The sequence below is a fragment of the Gopherus flavomarginatus genome, chromosome 9 (assembly GCF_025201925.1).
Source record: "Gopherus flavomarginatus isolate rGopFla2 chromosome 9, rGopFla2.mat.asm, whole genome shotgun sequence".
Lineage (NCBI taxonomy): Eukaryota > Metazoa > Chordata > Testudines > Testudinidae > Gopherus > Gopherus flavomarginatus.
The window spans coordinates 16,765,924-16,780,842 of record NC_066625.1 but is presented as its reverse complement, the minus strand read 5'-3'; the positions used below and the strand labels follow the sequence as shown (position 1 = coordinate 16,780,842).

The window sequence follows — 14,919 nt, the reverse complement described above, 5'->3', positions numbered from 1 at the left end:
ACCCTGCTTTAGGTGGGCATTAGTTCTTGCAGGGGAAACACAGAACCCTCAACTTAACTTCTAGCAAATCAGTAAAAAAGGAAATAATTGTCAAATATTTTCATTGTGATTTTCAGATCTATCCAGGTAGAACCTACCTCACGAACTTTTTAAAAAAAATATTTATTTAAAGAACATTTCAGATCAACTTTACATAAACAACACGGAGTCCTTGCAAACCAGTGAAATGCTGTGTTAATTTACAGAAGCCTGTGGATATACCTGTACAAATCCAGCAGATGAATAAAATTATCTCAGCAATGTACACAGGCACTGGTATATGGCATCAACGCACAAATCTAGTGATAGCCACGATTCTCACATATGTGTACCTCTTATTTAACTCCCTGTTTTCATCCACTTCAAACTCAATCAGCTTATTTTTAAGTTTTTGGGCCCGATTGCAAAGCTCCTCATTCAGCTTTAAAGCATCCAGGCAGAACATGGCGAGAGGGACAGTAACATGCATGGAGGCTATTTCTTTTTTCAGTTTTGTTAAACTGTCAATCTTCTACAAAAGGGAAAAGAATAATCCTATTAGTTTCCTTAGACTCTACAGATGGGAAAAGCTACATGAGGGCAAAGAATTATCTGTCAGCCACCAGGTGGATAATATATTTTAAACAGAAATAACAATCCATGTTTACCCATTTAGGGCTCAAATCACCCTCAACCCCGGAACCCCGGGAGGCCCCCAACAATGAAAAGTCCACATGGATGCCATGGCACAAGTGCCTGCAAAAACTGCACTCAGCCCAGCTGGTGCAGCAGCATAGAAAGCGGGTGGGCTTGGCTAAGGAGAGGGAAGCGGAGGGATAAAGAGAGGATGTGCTGGTCAGGACACATTCTGGACAGCCTCCTCTAGTGGGGCTCTGCATGGAATATAGCTTTGCCCTCCCCAGCATAACCTGGCACATAACCTGGCCCCCCTACAGGCAGGGAGGGATGTAAATTGTCCCGACTCCTCTTTACCTACAAAGGTGAATCATGCTCTTAAACCGAGGCGGCTCTAGCTTTTTTCCTGCCCCAAGCACGGCAGGCAGGCTGCCTTCAGTGGCTTGCCTGCAGGAGGTCCCCTGTCCCCAGGCTTCGGTGTACCCGCCACCAAATTGCCACTGAATCCACGGGACTGGCGGACCTCCCGCAGGCAAGTGGCCGAAGGCTCCCTGACTGCCGCCCTCACAGGGACTGGCAGGGCACCCCCCCACAGCCTGTCACTCCAGGCACGCACTTGGAACGCTGGTGCCTGGAGCTGCCGCTGCCTTAGACTAGAAAGCATGGGGTGGAAAAATTGTAGTGATATGTGTCTGTAAACTGCAATGTAAATGTTGACTGTTGTATAAGTGATTAGTAATAATAATACGGTTAGATGTTACCTTAGTGAAATCATCTAGAGAATGGCTTTCCTTCAAAAAATCAGTAATGTCTTGTTCTGCACGGTTGTTCAAAAGATCACTGTATTTCTTGTACACATTTAAGTACCTTAAACACAGAAGAACGTAAATCAAACACAAGCTCCCAAAATTAGGCTTCATGGCAATGGGAAGTAAACATGCAAAAATGACACTGACGCTGCCTTAACATGCTGGTGGATCCAGATAAGCATCAAAGTTAAAAGCAAAAACTTACTTCTGTGGACCAACCACGTTGCTGTCAAATATCCTGGCAGTTTTGTTCACATATTCTGAAACCAAAGATTCATCCACTTTCACTGTACGAAGAGTGGGGTCATCTTTTTTTAATTCTGGAAAGAGTTGCATTTCTACCTAGAAGGAACCCCACAACACAAATACAGCATACTACAGGAAAAGCAAGGGCATTTCACACCATGGCTAGAAGTGTAGAATTCTACCTATCTAGTGATCTAGCAGAAATAGCATCCTGCACTACACTGTCCTGCTTCAGCAAAGCAATTAAACGTGCACTTTAGGAATATGCTTTGATGCTTTGCTGAAACAGGACAATAGTCAGGAGTAAGCTCACAATACTAACTGGGCCACTGGAGTTCAAATATCACATATTCAGACATTGAGCAGGCATTCAGTGGCATCCAATATGCTTTTAGGCACTGGTATTTGCATTCCTAAATACTGATCTGAGCATTCAAATGCAAGATTCTGATGCTCTGTTGGAGCCTATGTTTAAAAATTGAGTCGACTTTATGAACATTTTACTGCAGGACATAAAAGAATCCCAGAGGACACTTTTATATAATAGAGTGGAATAAATGGGAAAACATAATCAGATCATTTGCACTTTTCCAATTGTCATGAAAGATAAAGTGTTCCCACTTAGAATAGTTGTACAAAAATCTGTTATTGTAAGAAAAGTAGCAGAGAGCAGAGGTAATAATTATTTGTACTGTTGGAATAGCTTTCGCTTGACAACAGATAGTCCTTGTTTGTGAACAGTACGTGAGATCAGACCAAAGCAGTAAAGCAGCTTGGATGTGAGCAGGAATCCTTTCTATGTTCTGTACTATAATCACTAAAGCTTCCTCAGCTACTGATACATAACTCTATTTGTCTTCTGTATCGGAGTTTTTATACCACACTCAGCACTTTATTAGCTGAAGGCTGACTTACAGGTTTCATTCTGCATGCAGCATTCTCTGCACAATACAGCCCATCTCCCTTCTTTTACCCTGTACCTTTGGAAGTCCCTCCGAACTCCGCAGGATCTCCATGAAGCAGTGGTAGATTAAATTCCAACAGTCTTCCCAAAGGGGCTGAAACACAATTTTGGGTTCCTCCACATTGAGTTTGATTATTAGTATTTGAGGGACAAAGAACTGCATTTCTTGATATGGTTCTCCAAAGTCATTCCCATCCTCAAGGGAAAAAAGCACAAAAACAATAAATGCTGAACTAATTGAGTATAATATGCACAACTCAAAAGTAATTTAAAATGACTTAAAATCCCATATATAAACGGAGATCTTTTAATACACTGCACCACGAGTATCTTCATCCTGAGCTGGAGCCTGATCCCTCAAGGTACTGAGCACCCTCAGTCCTCACTGATTCAATGGAAGTAGAGCTCTGACCACCTCACAGAATCAAACCCCTAATGAGTGAAAATCGTTTTTAATTATTTAGTTTTTAATTATTTTGTTTGCATCCCAATTGTTTGCACAGCACCTGGCACAATGTCTGGGGGCCTGATCTAGGAGCTACTGCAAAACAAATCATAAATCATCACCATCCAGATGCAGCACTTAGCACAAGGCAGGTGCAGCTCCATACTTTGTCAATATGCTTCTGTGGCTATTTGCCACAATCCAGCCAAATTTGTGCTATTTACAAATGTTTTGCATAGTGGATTATAGCAGATCCTGGGTGATACTTAACTACTGACACAACCATGTTACTGAAGGGAAGAAATGATAGGCACTCGTGCTGGAGTCATAGCACCACATATTAATAAGTTGGTTATTGCCTGTACACACACATGATTTTATGGGACAGAATTAGCAAAGCACTTAAGCACTTTTGGCTTCAATGGGACTACTTACATGCTGAAAGTTAAACATGCTAAAGTACTTTGCTAGATCAGGGCCTATCTAAACAGCAACACTACAGCAACGCACATCAATAGCTGAAAACTTTTAGAACTTGCTATTTATGGTCCTAATCCTGCAAACTCTTACACAAATGAATAGCTCTTGATCACACAAGCAGTCCTACTGAATACCAGCAAGGATTTACAGAATTGGGCCATACGTTTGGAAGGCAGGAGAAATCCTGGGCATTTACCCCTGAAAAGGTATTTGATCTGAAGAATGTATCGATTCCTATTTCTGCATTACAATGAAAAGAAACAGCAGCAGCTCACTTCATTCCATATACCTTGTGTATCATAAAAAATGCCAGAAGGTCTTCCAAAGAATTAATAACCATCTCGCGTAGCTGTAATGACATGAAATTTGCAACAGAAGCAAAATACTCTTCAATTTGCTTAGGGGAATCATAGTCACTCTGGGGTGCCAAATGAAGCCACCTCTCCTTCTGATCAATAAAGAGGGATGCACAAGTTGGGATCCACCTGCAATAAAATACAAAGCACATTTAAAAACCCTATAGACCTAATGTGCTGTATGTAATGAAACCTGCACTAAGCAGTCACCCAAGGGACCAGCAAAACTCAGATGTGTAGAAGAGACTGATTTTTACCTAAAGATTAAACAAAGTTGAAGATATTGATTGCTTGAGCTAGGGAAGCCTACGTGTGTCGGGGGGTCCCTAGTGCTGGCTTCAACATATAATTATAGTGCTTAGTCTATCAACACAAAACCAAATAACTAGAGTTTGGTCTAGCATGACAATTTTCAGTGTGATACAGTTTTCAATCCCCTCAGATGGATTTTTATAAATATTATATTGTGTTTAAAGTATCCAGAAAGCAAATTTAATTTAAACGCATAAAAACTATGATGGCAAATTCATGGCACTCCTGTGTGAAATGATTCTTGACACCAATTCCACTGGCCTACGCCTGGAGCCTCAGTGGAGATCGGGGAGCTGATACAGGTGTCTGTGACATGACACATCCTAAGGGATGGGAGGACTTTTTTGGGTGACTGCAGTAGAATAGGAACAGAGGACGCAGTCTGAAAGGGAGATGAATAGGGAGCTAAGGAACGAAAGAGATAGAACAAAGGGGAAGGAAGACAGATAGAAAGGGAAGAGAATGTGAGAAAGAAGAGGCAGGATAAGGCTCTGTCTTCAGCTGAATTTACGACCAGTGTTTGACAACAGGTATCAAGACTCAGGTCCCTCTACCTCTTCCCTTGGGTCTTGATTCAAATTTCAGGGGGCTGCACATGTAGTTAAAGTTAAGCACTCGCTCAAGTGCTGTGCTGGATCTGGACAGGGTTGCCCAGAGGATTCAGGGGGCCTGGGGCAAAGCAATTTCGGGGGCTCCTTCCATTAAAAAAAAGTTACAATACTATAGAATACTATATTCTCATGGAGGTCCTTGCAGGGCCCGGGGCCTAAGGCAAATTGCCCCTGCCCCCACCCTCTGGGCAGCCCTGGATCTGGAGCTTTACCAGTGCTGGACTTGGTGGTCCTGTGGGCGTAGTCAAGGTCATCCAAGATTAACATTTGTTGTTAATAAGCTGCCCAGACCCTCTATAATTTTTAAAAATTTAAAATGAATTTAAAACCTCAAACACTGGAGGCTCTGGGACTTGTGGAGTCTGAGCTGCTCAATATCTTTCCTGCAAACTTTTGAAAAGTACAGGACTCAAGCAGGATTTGTAGAGAACTGAAGACAGAAATAAGCAGCTTTCAAAGAGAGACATTTCTATTCTATTCACAGTCAGCTCTGTGTTCAAACTCCTCTGTGAGCAGAATAAAACCTTCAGTCCAAGCCCTGCTGATTTCAAACACTTCACATAGGGGAGGCCAAATGGCTTAGGCTAATGCTACCAAGTTCAGAAAAAGTTCTGAAGCTCAGAGGAGACACCTGAAGATCCCAGGGCCTCCAAGATTTATTTCTTTAGTTCATTCTGAACGGATTGAAGGAAATAAGATTATTAGCCTGCTTTAAAAATAAAAAAAAAACATTCCTGGATGAAAAGCTCTAGAAGAGACTGATGCAGCCAACAAATCCTGTTAGGATGGATGCCCACATTCCTAAAGGTTGGAAACTTTCATCAGTTACATGGCTTCCTTTCTCTAGGTTAGTTCGTGAACACTTAAAATACTACACGTTTAAAACACAACCTTGCCACACAATCAATGTCACTTGCCTGAAAGATAAATGCCTTGGCTCTGTCTCAACATTTTCCATATAGCCAATGCCACAGGACGTAGGGCCTGATCCAAAACCCACTGAAGCCCATGAGAGGTATTCCACTGATGACATGGGCTTTGGATCAGACCCTTAGGGACTAACTGTGCACCACTGAAGTCAATAAGAATTAAGCCATTTATTGATTCATTTCACTGAGATCAGGATTGAGCCGTTAGGTAGCAACTGGGGATCATTAGTCTGCAACTAAATTCTGTATCATGGACTTTGCATCTGAAATCTGGCCTCTCTGAAGCCAGTGGGGGCAGGATTTCAACTGTCTTTTAAAAACTAAATATTTTATGTATTATACTATAATAACAGCACATGAGTATTACAGGCAGAATTCTGCAGTGCTTCCTTCTTGACTACACAATTTGGCCTATCAAGTTTAGCTTTGGATGATCAACTAAAACAGCAACAGTTTGTAAATACTAATAATATCAAAACTAATACAAATATGATAATGTACAAGGCTTCATTCTGGAATTTAGGGTCAATTTTTCAAATGTGGGCACAGTTGCAAGTGTGCGTGCATACCTTTTCGATAAAGTAAACCCAGTAACTTGTGCATCAGACTATTATTCTGTGCATGCGGCTAGTGATAATAATATAATATTATTATTGATAATATAATGGGCCACATAATGTAGTCCCTACTCTAGCAAAATTACCATAGCTTTCCTGGGTTGTTTCATTAAAAAAAATCTCAATTTTGTTTGCATGAAGACAGAAGGAGATGGGTTAGTGATAATACTTAGCACTTATATAATCGCACATGCAAACTTTGAGTTTTGTAGGAACAAATGATTCACATTTTTGTGCATTCCCCCATTGCAGTTACCTGTACATATCTACTCCAAGAATATTCTATTCATCTAGATTCTTATATACAGTACTGACTTGTTCTGAAGAATGTCATGTGCTTCCATACAATGTCTTCGAACTAAATCTTCAAATTCACTGGGCAGCAGTGGCAGGTCACCTGACAGCATTTCTTTTGTACGAACAAACCTTAGGTCACTAAACCTTGGGAAAATAAAACATAACTCAAATAGCTGTGATTAATTTAATTTAAAATAAAATTAATGGGATACAATCAGGAGGCTCTTATAAGTAATTAAAATGTGAATACTGTTTTTCACTGATGCAACTTGTTTCTTTCCTAAGTTACCCTAAATATTTCTGATTCATTTTTTCTATCAGCAAACTTTCAGGGCTGAACTGAGTGAATTTCATTTTGTATTTGTCTTCTTCATATCACAATTACTTTTTCCTAAAATGTTTTGTTTCATTTCATTGTTGGATTCATTATTCCACTCAGCCAAAGATGAACATGTAGAGTGACAGAGTTTCTTCTCTTCCTATGCTCGCTAACAGAAATACATATAAGTGTCCATTTTGGCTAAACTGTTGGAAGAAAAAGTCAAAATTTGGTCTGCTTTTGCACACTGAGGTTCAGTGCCTAACATGATACACATCCCACTTTGCAATGTTCTGTAAATCACAAAGGAACAGATTAGATTCCTGACCACAAAGTGCAGTGTTACTTAAATATAAATAACAAAGTTGCAATAGCATACAAATCTGACATAACCCCACAAGGAGGCCCATGATTTTCAAAAGTGGCTAGTGATTTTGCATCACCAACCTGAGATATCTTAAAGGGGTCTGATCTTCAGAAGAGTGGAGTGCCCACTCTCTGCAAATCAGGCCCTGTTCAGTTGTCAAGTTGAGAACACAAAAATTTAAGCACCAAAATCACTAGTCACTTCTGAAAAACTTGACTAGGAGTTCTGAGTTAATGGTGGAGTGTTTTACCATAGGGACTGATCAAGCTAGCATGCTAAAAAGAGGAGTGTAGCTGCAGCAACCCCAGCAGCAGGAAGGATTAACCACCCAAGCATGTACCTAGGGTCTCAAATGGTGTCTTACAATGAAAAGAAACCATACGTTTCTTGCTGACTCAGTGTTTCTTGTTTTTAATGTAATGTCTTGTGTCCAGATGACACAGCAATGCAAGAACTAAAAAATCATTAAAATAAATCATGATACGAAGAATTACTCTAACCAATCTACAGTAAGCAAGACATCTTACTCAGTAAACCAGAGGTGTTGTAACATAAGCATCATTGGATTCACTGTGAACAGATGGTTTTCATTCCAGCTTTTTATATCTTGGTAAACACTATGCCATGGGACTGGTGCACGAATCACTCTCTGAGGAAAAGAGCGTGGGATATTTCCAATAAAGAGTCTCTCTCTCTCAGCTGGATCCATCAAGATGTAATCAACTACAACAAATCATATAAATGATTGTAAGACTGAATGCACTGCTAATAACCACACATATAGATTACGGCACACTGGTGCCAGACCAAACTCGTCATAACACAATATAATTTGGTTACTCTTACATGTATTTAAAATGTGCAGCTGGAAACAAAAGTCTGCTAAACAACAATCATGACTGGATATTGGTAATTTCAAACACTCCTACAGGTTCACTGAAGCTGTGGGTATTATTGAATGATGACCTGATTTCACCACAAACCTGTTCAGGGAGCAGTTCATCTCTCTCCCACTATAGGCATGATAGAGACATCTCTAAGGCCTCAAGAGTTGCTCCACATTAAGCAGGGACATCTGAATATTGTCTAGGGACAAGTGTGTTCTGTTAACACCCCAAGAGTTCCCGTGATGCCCTCAGGTTAAATCCACTCCCTATATAACAATCCTAGGAATACTAGTGACCGCAAGAAAAGTCTACTTAGTATGTAGACCCAAGTTCAGCGTGAGCTGGGTTTCTCCTGTTTGCAGTAGCTGATGGTTAATAGTCACCAATTCAACTCCTGAAATACATATTTTTTTCCTTTTCGGCACTGGCTGTTCATCATGGATCAGATTTATTACAGACCCTGAGTCCAATAGCATTGTGATTTTCCAGCAGGTGATGTCTCCAGACATAAAGTAACAGGTATCTGGGCAGCTCTTCAGATGGGCCATTTTAATAGTTGCTAGCCCTACTGCATCCTAACTTTTTGTTCCCCTTATTGTGGCTTCCCTCTGTTTAGGCAATTCCATCTCCAGTGGCATTTGCTTTCACAATTCCTGCAAATGTCACCTGGCCGGAGACTCATTTGGGAAACCATGTCTCTTCTGACCCCTGGGACACCTGTGAACGGCTTGCACTTGGGTCTCCTCCAATTTTTTAGCTGGCAATCATTTCTTGAAGTGCTGCATCAGTATAAAGGTGTCACCCTGAGGCTGGGAATTAACAGCCAATACCTTTAAGGAAACATCAATTTCTTCTTCCAGATTTTGAACTCTGTAGATAATCTGGACCATAGATTTATCCAGTATGTTATCCTCCTTCACCAGCGGGTTATGAAATGTCCCTGTTAAACCATTTATAAACTGACTTTTCACATATGATCTTCCCATAGCGGGCCACTGAGCATATGCCCTTCTGCATTACCAGTTCCAGATGGGGTGCAGTAGGTTCCACTTCACTGGAGCCATCCCCCAGATGCAGAGAAAGCCCTATCGAACAGTCTCTTCACAGCGGTTCAGAACATATAACTATTTAGGGCAGGGGTAGGCAACCTATGGCACACGTGCTGAAGGCAACACATGAGCTGATTTTCAGTGGCACTCACACTGCCTGGGTCCTGGTCACCGGTCCAGGAGGCTCTGCATTTTAATTTAATTTTACATGAAGCTTCTTAAACATTTTAAAAATCTTATTTACCTAACATACAACAATAGTTTAGTTATATATTAAAGACTTATAGACCTTCTGAAAACGTTAACATGTATTACTGGCATGCAAAACCTTAAATTAGAGTGAATAAATGAAGACTCGGCACACCACTTCTGAAAGGCTGCTAACCCCTGATGTAGGGGTTCCCCTTCCAGCCTCCTCCTGGCTTGCCGTTGCTTTCTATTTTTCAAAAGGGCCAATTCCCCTTCACAGCGGTTGTATATCTGATTGTATGACTGTCTTTAAGATCCATGATCCACACTGGGAAGCTGCCAAAGTATTTACCAGCACCACGATCCAAAAACACTGCTAGGTACTATGCTGCTCCCTCTTCAGTCCACTCATTAACAGAGAACAACATCTCAAAATCTGTCGAGTACTCACAGAGTCCAGTCTTCTCTGTATGATCAGTAAATTTCTTCTTTTGCCATCTTGAAGCTACCATTTGTAATACTTGCTTATAGAATCAGAGCTGTATTGGGACAATGCAAGTACCAACTCCAGTCACACAGGCAGGACTGAACTTCGTGCTAGCTCCCCACCTCCTGGTCAGATCAACAACATCATAACATACACAACACCACTAAGATACACTACCCATTGGCTGTTGAGATGGAGTCTACGCTAATCGTTACAGATCACTGAATTGTCCTCCAATCTAGCATCAAAGTCTGATTATCATAGCAATTTTATACTTCGGTGGAGTTATTTCTGAGGTTATCAAGTTTCAGAGGGGTAAATGTGTTAGTCTGGATCTGTAAAAAGCAACAAAGAGTCCTGGGGCACCTTATAGACTAACAGAGGTATTGGAGCATAAGCTTTCGTGGGTGAATACTCACCTCGTCAGATGCAGTGAGTATCCTGTGTCTGACAAAGTAGGTATTCACCCATGAAAGCTTATGTTCCAATACCTCTGTTAGTCCAGGCCTGCACAATATGCGGCTCGGGGGCTGCACGCGGCCCGTGTGGGCTTACTGTGCAGCCTATGGGGTATGAGTAGGTGTGCTCACTGTGCAGCCCATGAAGGGTGAGTAGGCAAGCGGTGGGTGAGGGAGGGGGGCTGAAGAGGCAGGTGGGCAGTGGCGGAGGGTGAAGAGGCAAGCCAGAGGGGTGGGGGGCTGAGGAGGTGAGTGAGGAATCAGTGGCTGACTTGTTCTACTGATCTGGTCAGGCTCCCATCCCCTCTCCAAGGGTTGAAGCTGTCTGGAGGTGCCAGCCTTCCATGCCTTCCTCATTCACACCTCATTCATTCAACAGGACAATTCATTACAAAGTGGGGGGAAGATCTTATTCTACTTCTAGCAAAAAGATATTTTTCTTTTACCTTAACTATACTACCTTAGGGGCCCGCTATAACATATTACCAAGGTTCAATATCACTGTTTCGGTGGGACAGCGCTGGGGAAGGAAGGTTTGTTTCCATGGGGTGGGCGGTGCTGGGGGGGAGAGTATTTCAGGGGGGCTGGGCAGCACTTGGGGGGAGTATTTCGGGGGGCTGGGCAGCGCTGGGGTGTGTGTTGTGTTTTGGGGTGGGGGGGTCGGTGGGGCCAGGGGGGTTCAGCCCTCAGCTGTTTTCTTTGGAGTAATATGGCCCTCGACGCTTTATGAGTTGTGCAAGCCTGTGTTAGTCTATAAGGTGCCACAGGACTCTTTGTTGCTTTCTGAGGTTATGTCTAGAGTTAAACAGTTGCAATGGCACAGCTGCAGTGCTGAAACTGTGCTGCTGTAGCACTTCAGTATAGACACTCACTGCAGCCACAGGAGGGGTTCCCCTGTCACTGTAGTGAATCCACCTCCCTGAGAGGCAGTAGCTAGATCAACAGAAGAACTGGGTTAGGTCAGCTGAACTACGTTGCTCAATGGTGTGGATTTTTCACAGCTCTGAGTGCCATAGCAGAGTCAACTTAACTTTTTAGTACAGACCTGGCTTGATTTACAACCATGCAAATTTACCACTGGGTTCAAAAGCCTTCAGGCTACCCAGTTCCCCTGAACAGGGAGCAGTTTTGTTGCACTCTGTAACTCAAGCTGTATCTACACTACCACTTATGTTAGTGTAATTTATGTCACTCAGAGGTGTGAATAAATAAGCCATTCCGCTGAGTAACATAAGTTACACTGATCTAAGCATCGGTGTGGACAAAGCTATGTTGGTGGAAGAGCTTCTCCCATAGACATAGCTGGTGCCACTCATTGGGAATGGATTAATTAAGTCGATGGGAGAGCTCTCTCCCGTAAGCTTAGAGTGGCTACAGTAGAGAACTTACAGCTGTAAGCTCTCTAGTGTAGCCATAGCCTCAAATACTTCCTTTCAACTTCCCATACTGCAGCCCTTGACATCCATGTTCTGAGGCTCAGGTAAATCAAACTGATTAAGTTGCCCCATTTCCCCTTTTAAAATGGATTTTCTCCCTTGAATGAGATCTTTCAATTACTAGGTGCTCCATACTGGGGAACACCCATCATGCCAATATTCCAAACTGTGGAGTCATTCCTGCTGCACTTTATGCAAACCAGCCACGCTGTTCACACTGCTTGATCTATTAGTCAGTAATGGAGGCTCTCACTGCTCTTCCTTGAGGGAGCACAGAAAGGGATAAGTACTTACTTCAATTTATCTAAATTCTGTAATGACAATCTGGTTCTGATTCCTACACAGATATAAGCTCCTTCTCAGCCAGCCCCCTAGTAACTCGTAAGAACATGTGTGCGTACCTATTTCATAAAAGGTATTTCACCCGTGGCACAACACCAACATTTATGTGCCAGAACAAGATCTGTGATGGTTAGGCAAATGCTCTACTGACAGTTCAGTTCCCAGAACTGTATGAAGGGAGTAAGCAATTAGTTCAGTACCTTTAGGATTAGAGAAAGAGTGTGAAGGCTTATCCACATGGGAGATTTTTCCAGTTATACTGGTTTAATTATACTGGTATAACTCCAATTGTGAATCCTCGTATTCTGGAATAAGATTGCCTTTTTTTGGGGGGGGGGGGGGTGTAACAGCCTATAGGACTAACCTGCTTGCATAAATATATATAGATAGATATATTTTTATTTGATGTATTGTATTAGGTTTATAGATTTATATTACAGTAAGTCTGGCTATAATGCAAGAGACCTACAGGCCATATCCTGTATGTTAAACTAAAGCAAAGTTAGCATATCTATATTAAGACCTTTTATTCAGAAAGCAAAGTTGACCTATATCTTGTTAAACAGATGAGTACCCACACCTACGTCTATGACCTTTTATTTAGACTGATAGACAATGACGAACTGCATAGGGGTTTTTCCCACAGACTTAACAAGTACACCACAAGAGACTGATGTGCGTACATACCTGTCATCAATATGCACATACATAATAGCCTGTGGGGTAAGTGTACTCTAATATTTCTGGGGGTGAGGAATGAAATTTGGGCATAAGAGGAAGGAAGTCCGGCATTTGCCCTATAAAAGAGGTAACCACCTCCATAAAGTATCTCCATTTTCTCCATTTTCTTACTAGCGTTAGATCTCCATTTTCTCTTCATCTTCATTCTCTCTATTTCCCTCTATCTCCATTTCTCACTTACTTCTTCCACTCTGTCTATCTACAATGACTGCTACTATTTATAGGCTATACTTGTCCTTAAACTTTAAGTTTCAAGGGAACTAGGCTAAGCTTGGTTTCCCTAAGTTTTATTCTTAGTTTGTTTATTAGGTTTTGGTTTAAGTTTAAGATAGTCAAGTAAACCCTAGTCAGCTTTAATAGCTCTTAGCATTTTCTAAGCATTGCATCCCTCACTCAAGAATTGAGAAACCTGAACTGCAAGGCTGGTTCTGTGTCTCTTACTACTAGGTTTTCAAGGAAGGGTGTGAGTATATTAACCAAAGCTCTGTTGCATATAATACTATATTCTCATATGTATCTGTTGAATAGCAGTAATGCAATTGTAACTTTGTAACTCTTGAGTATTTTACCATTTACTTACTATTATTGATTTTAATAAAAAGTCTTTAAGACTATATCTGTCTCAGTGTGAGCTTCCTGTCATACCCCCGAGGGTCCTTTATAAATTCTGTGGAGCCTGATTCAGGACAAGAACTTTTATCTTCTGATCAAACAGATTGGCGAGCCTAAACTCATACTAATTAATAATAATTATTATTAATATTTATTATTAAGATCAAATAAAATTACATTAATAAACTAAATTCCCATATTATCCAAAATTAATATTACCAGTACACTCAAAATCAGGCTCCAGGGGGCAGGGGCAAGGGTTAGCTTTAACCACCACCAAGGCCACATAAGCTAAACCAGAGAAAGGCACTCTTATTCCTGAATAAAATTGTCCACTCCAGGGGTTATACTGGATAACTATTGTGGTTTAAAGTTGTATTGCTATAATATTCTCATGTGACAAGCCCTTAAATTGGGATATGCTGGCCATCATTGAGATTGGAAAAGAAACATAAGAAAACATAGTACTTTAGTGATATATATAGCTGAAAGATGGGAAGATCTCTGTTCTGGAGAACTTACAATGTAACTTATTCAAATAACAGTAATTAACATTAGCAAAATATGGAATGTAAGGAAAGCCTGGGTGGAAATTCCAGTTGAATATTTTGAACCGATCCCCACTCAGCAGCTACATTTGGAAAAGAGCAACAAGTCTGTTGGATCCTGGGGCTACCAACCAAAGTCCAGCTGGAAAATTATAATGAATCTACTGGAAAAAAAGAGAAAGAAAGAGAAAGCTACATTTGAGATGTCATTGTTTTATCAGAATCATTTCCCTCACACACAATCTCCTGGAACTGAACATTAGTGAATTTCAATACTTCTAATCTTCTGTATTAGCTCTTTCATTTTTCTATTTGTTGAACATGCTTAAATGTAAAAGCATCTTAATCCTGTAATTATTTCTTATTTCAGTTTCATGTGTTTCATTCTCATTAATCCTGTAATGATTTAAATGAAAACCATTAACTCATGACACTTATGGATCCTGGTGTAAAAGCACTGGAATTCAGTGGAGCCATATAAGAGATGAATTTGTCTCATTGAATGATATTGTCAGGTTATGCAGAACTATGCTTTCTTAATATGATTTGAGCCTGCATTAGAAATGGGAAACTGCATGTGAAGGGGGTGCCCAGAGACTAATTGTCTACCGAAAGCAGCAAAGAGTCCTGTGGCACCATATAGACTAACAGACGTATTGGAGCATAAGTTTTCCTGGGTGAATACCCACTTGGTCAGCTGCATCCGACAAAGTGGGTACTCACCCACGAAAGCTCATGCTCCAATACGTCTGTTAGTCTATAAG

General features: G+C 41.1%; 1 protein-coding gene across 1 annotated transcript in view; it reads right to left on the bottom strand.

The window, feature by feature from the left end:
• Window positions 1–14,919, bottom strand: part of DNAH3 (dynein axonemal heavy chain 3) — a 101,747-nt gene that overhangs the window by 75,285 nt on the left and 11,543 nt on the right. The window contains exons 7-13 of the mRNA XM_050968905.1: window positions 7,934–8,129; window positions 6,739–6,864; window positions 3,888–4,083; window positions 2,690–2,869; window positions 1,669–1,805; window positions 1,416–1,521; window positions 372–550 (exon numbers count right to left, since the gene is read on the bottom strand). Of these exons, the coding sequence (XP_050824862.1) occupies window positions 372–550; window positions 1,416–1,521; window positions 1,669–1,805; window positions 2,690–2,869; window positions 3,888–4,083; window positions 6,739–6,864; window positions 7,934–8,129 (1,120 nt within the window). The remainder of the gene's footprint in view (window positions 1–371; window positions 551–1,415; window positions 1,522–1,668; window positions 1,806–2,689; window positions 2,870–3,887; window positions 4,084–6,738; window positions 6,865–7,933; window positions 8,130–14,919) is intronic.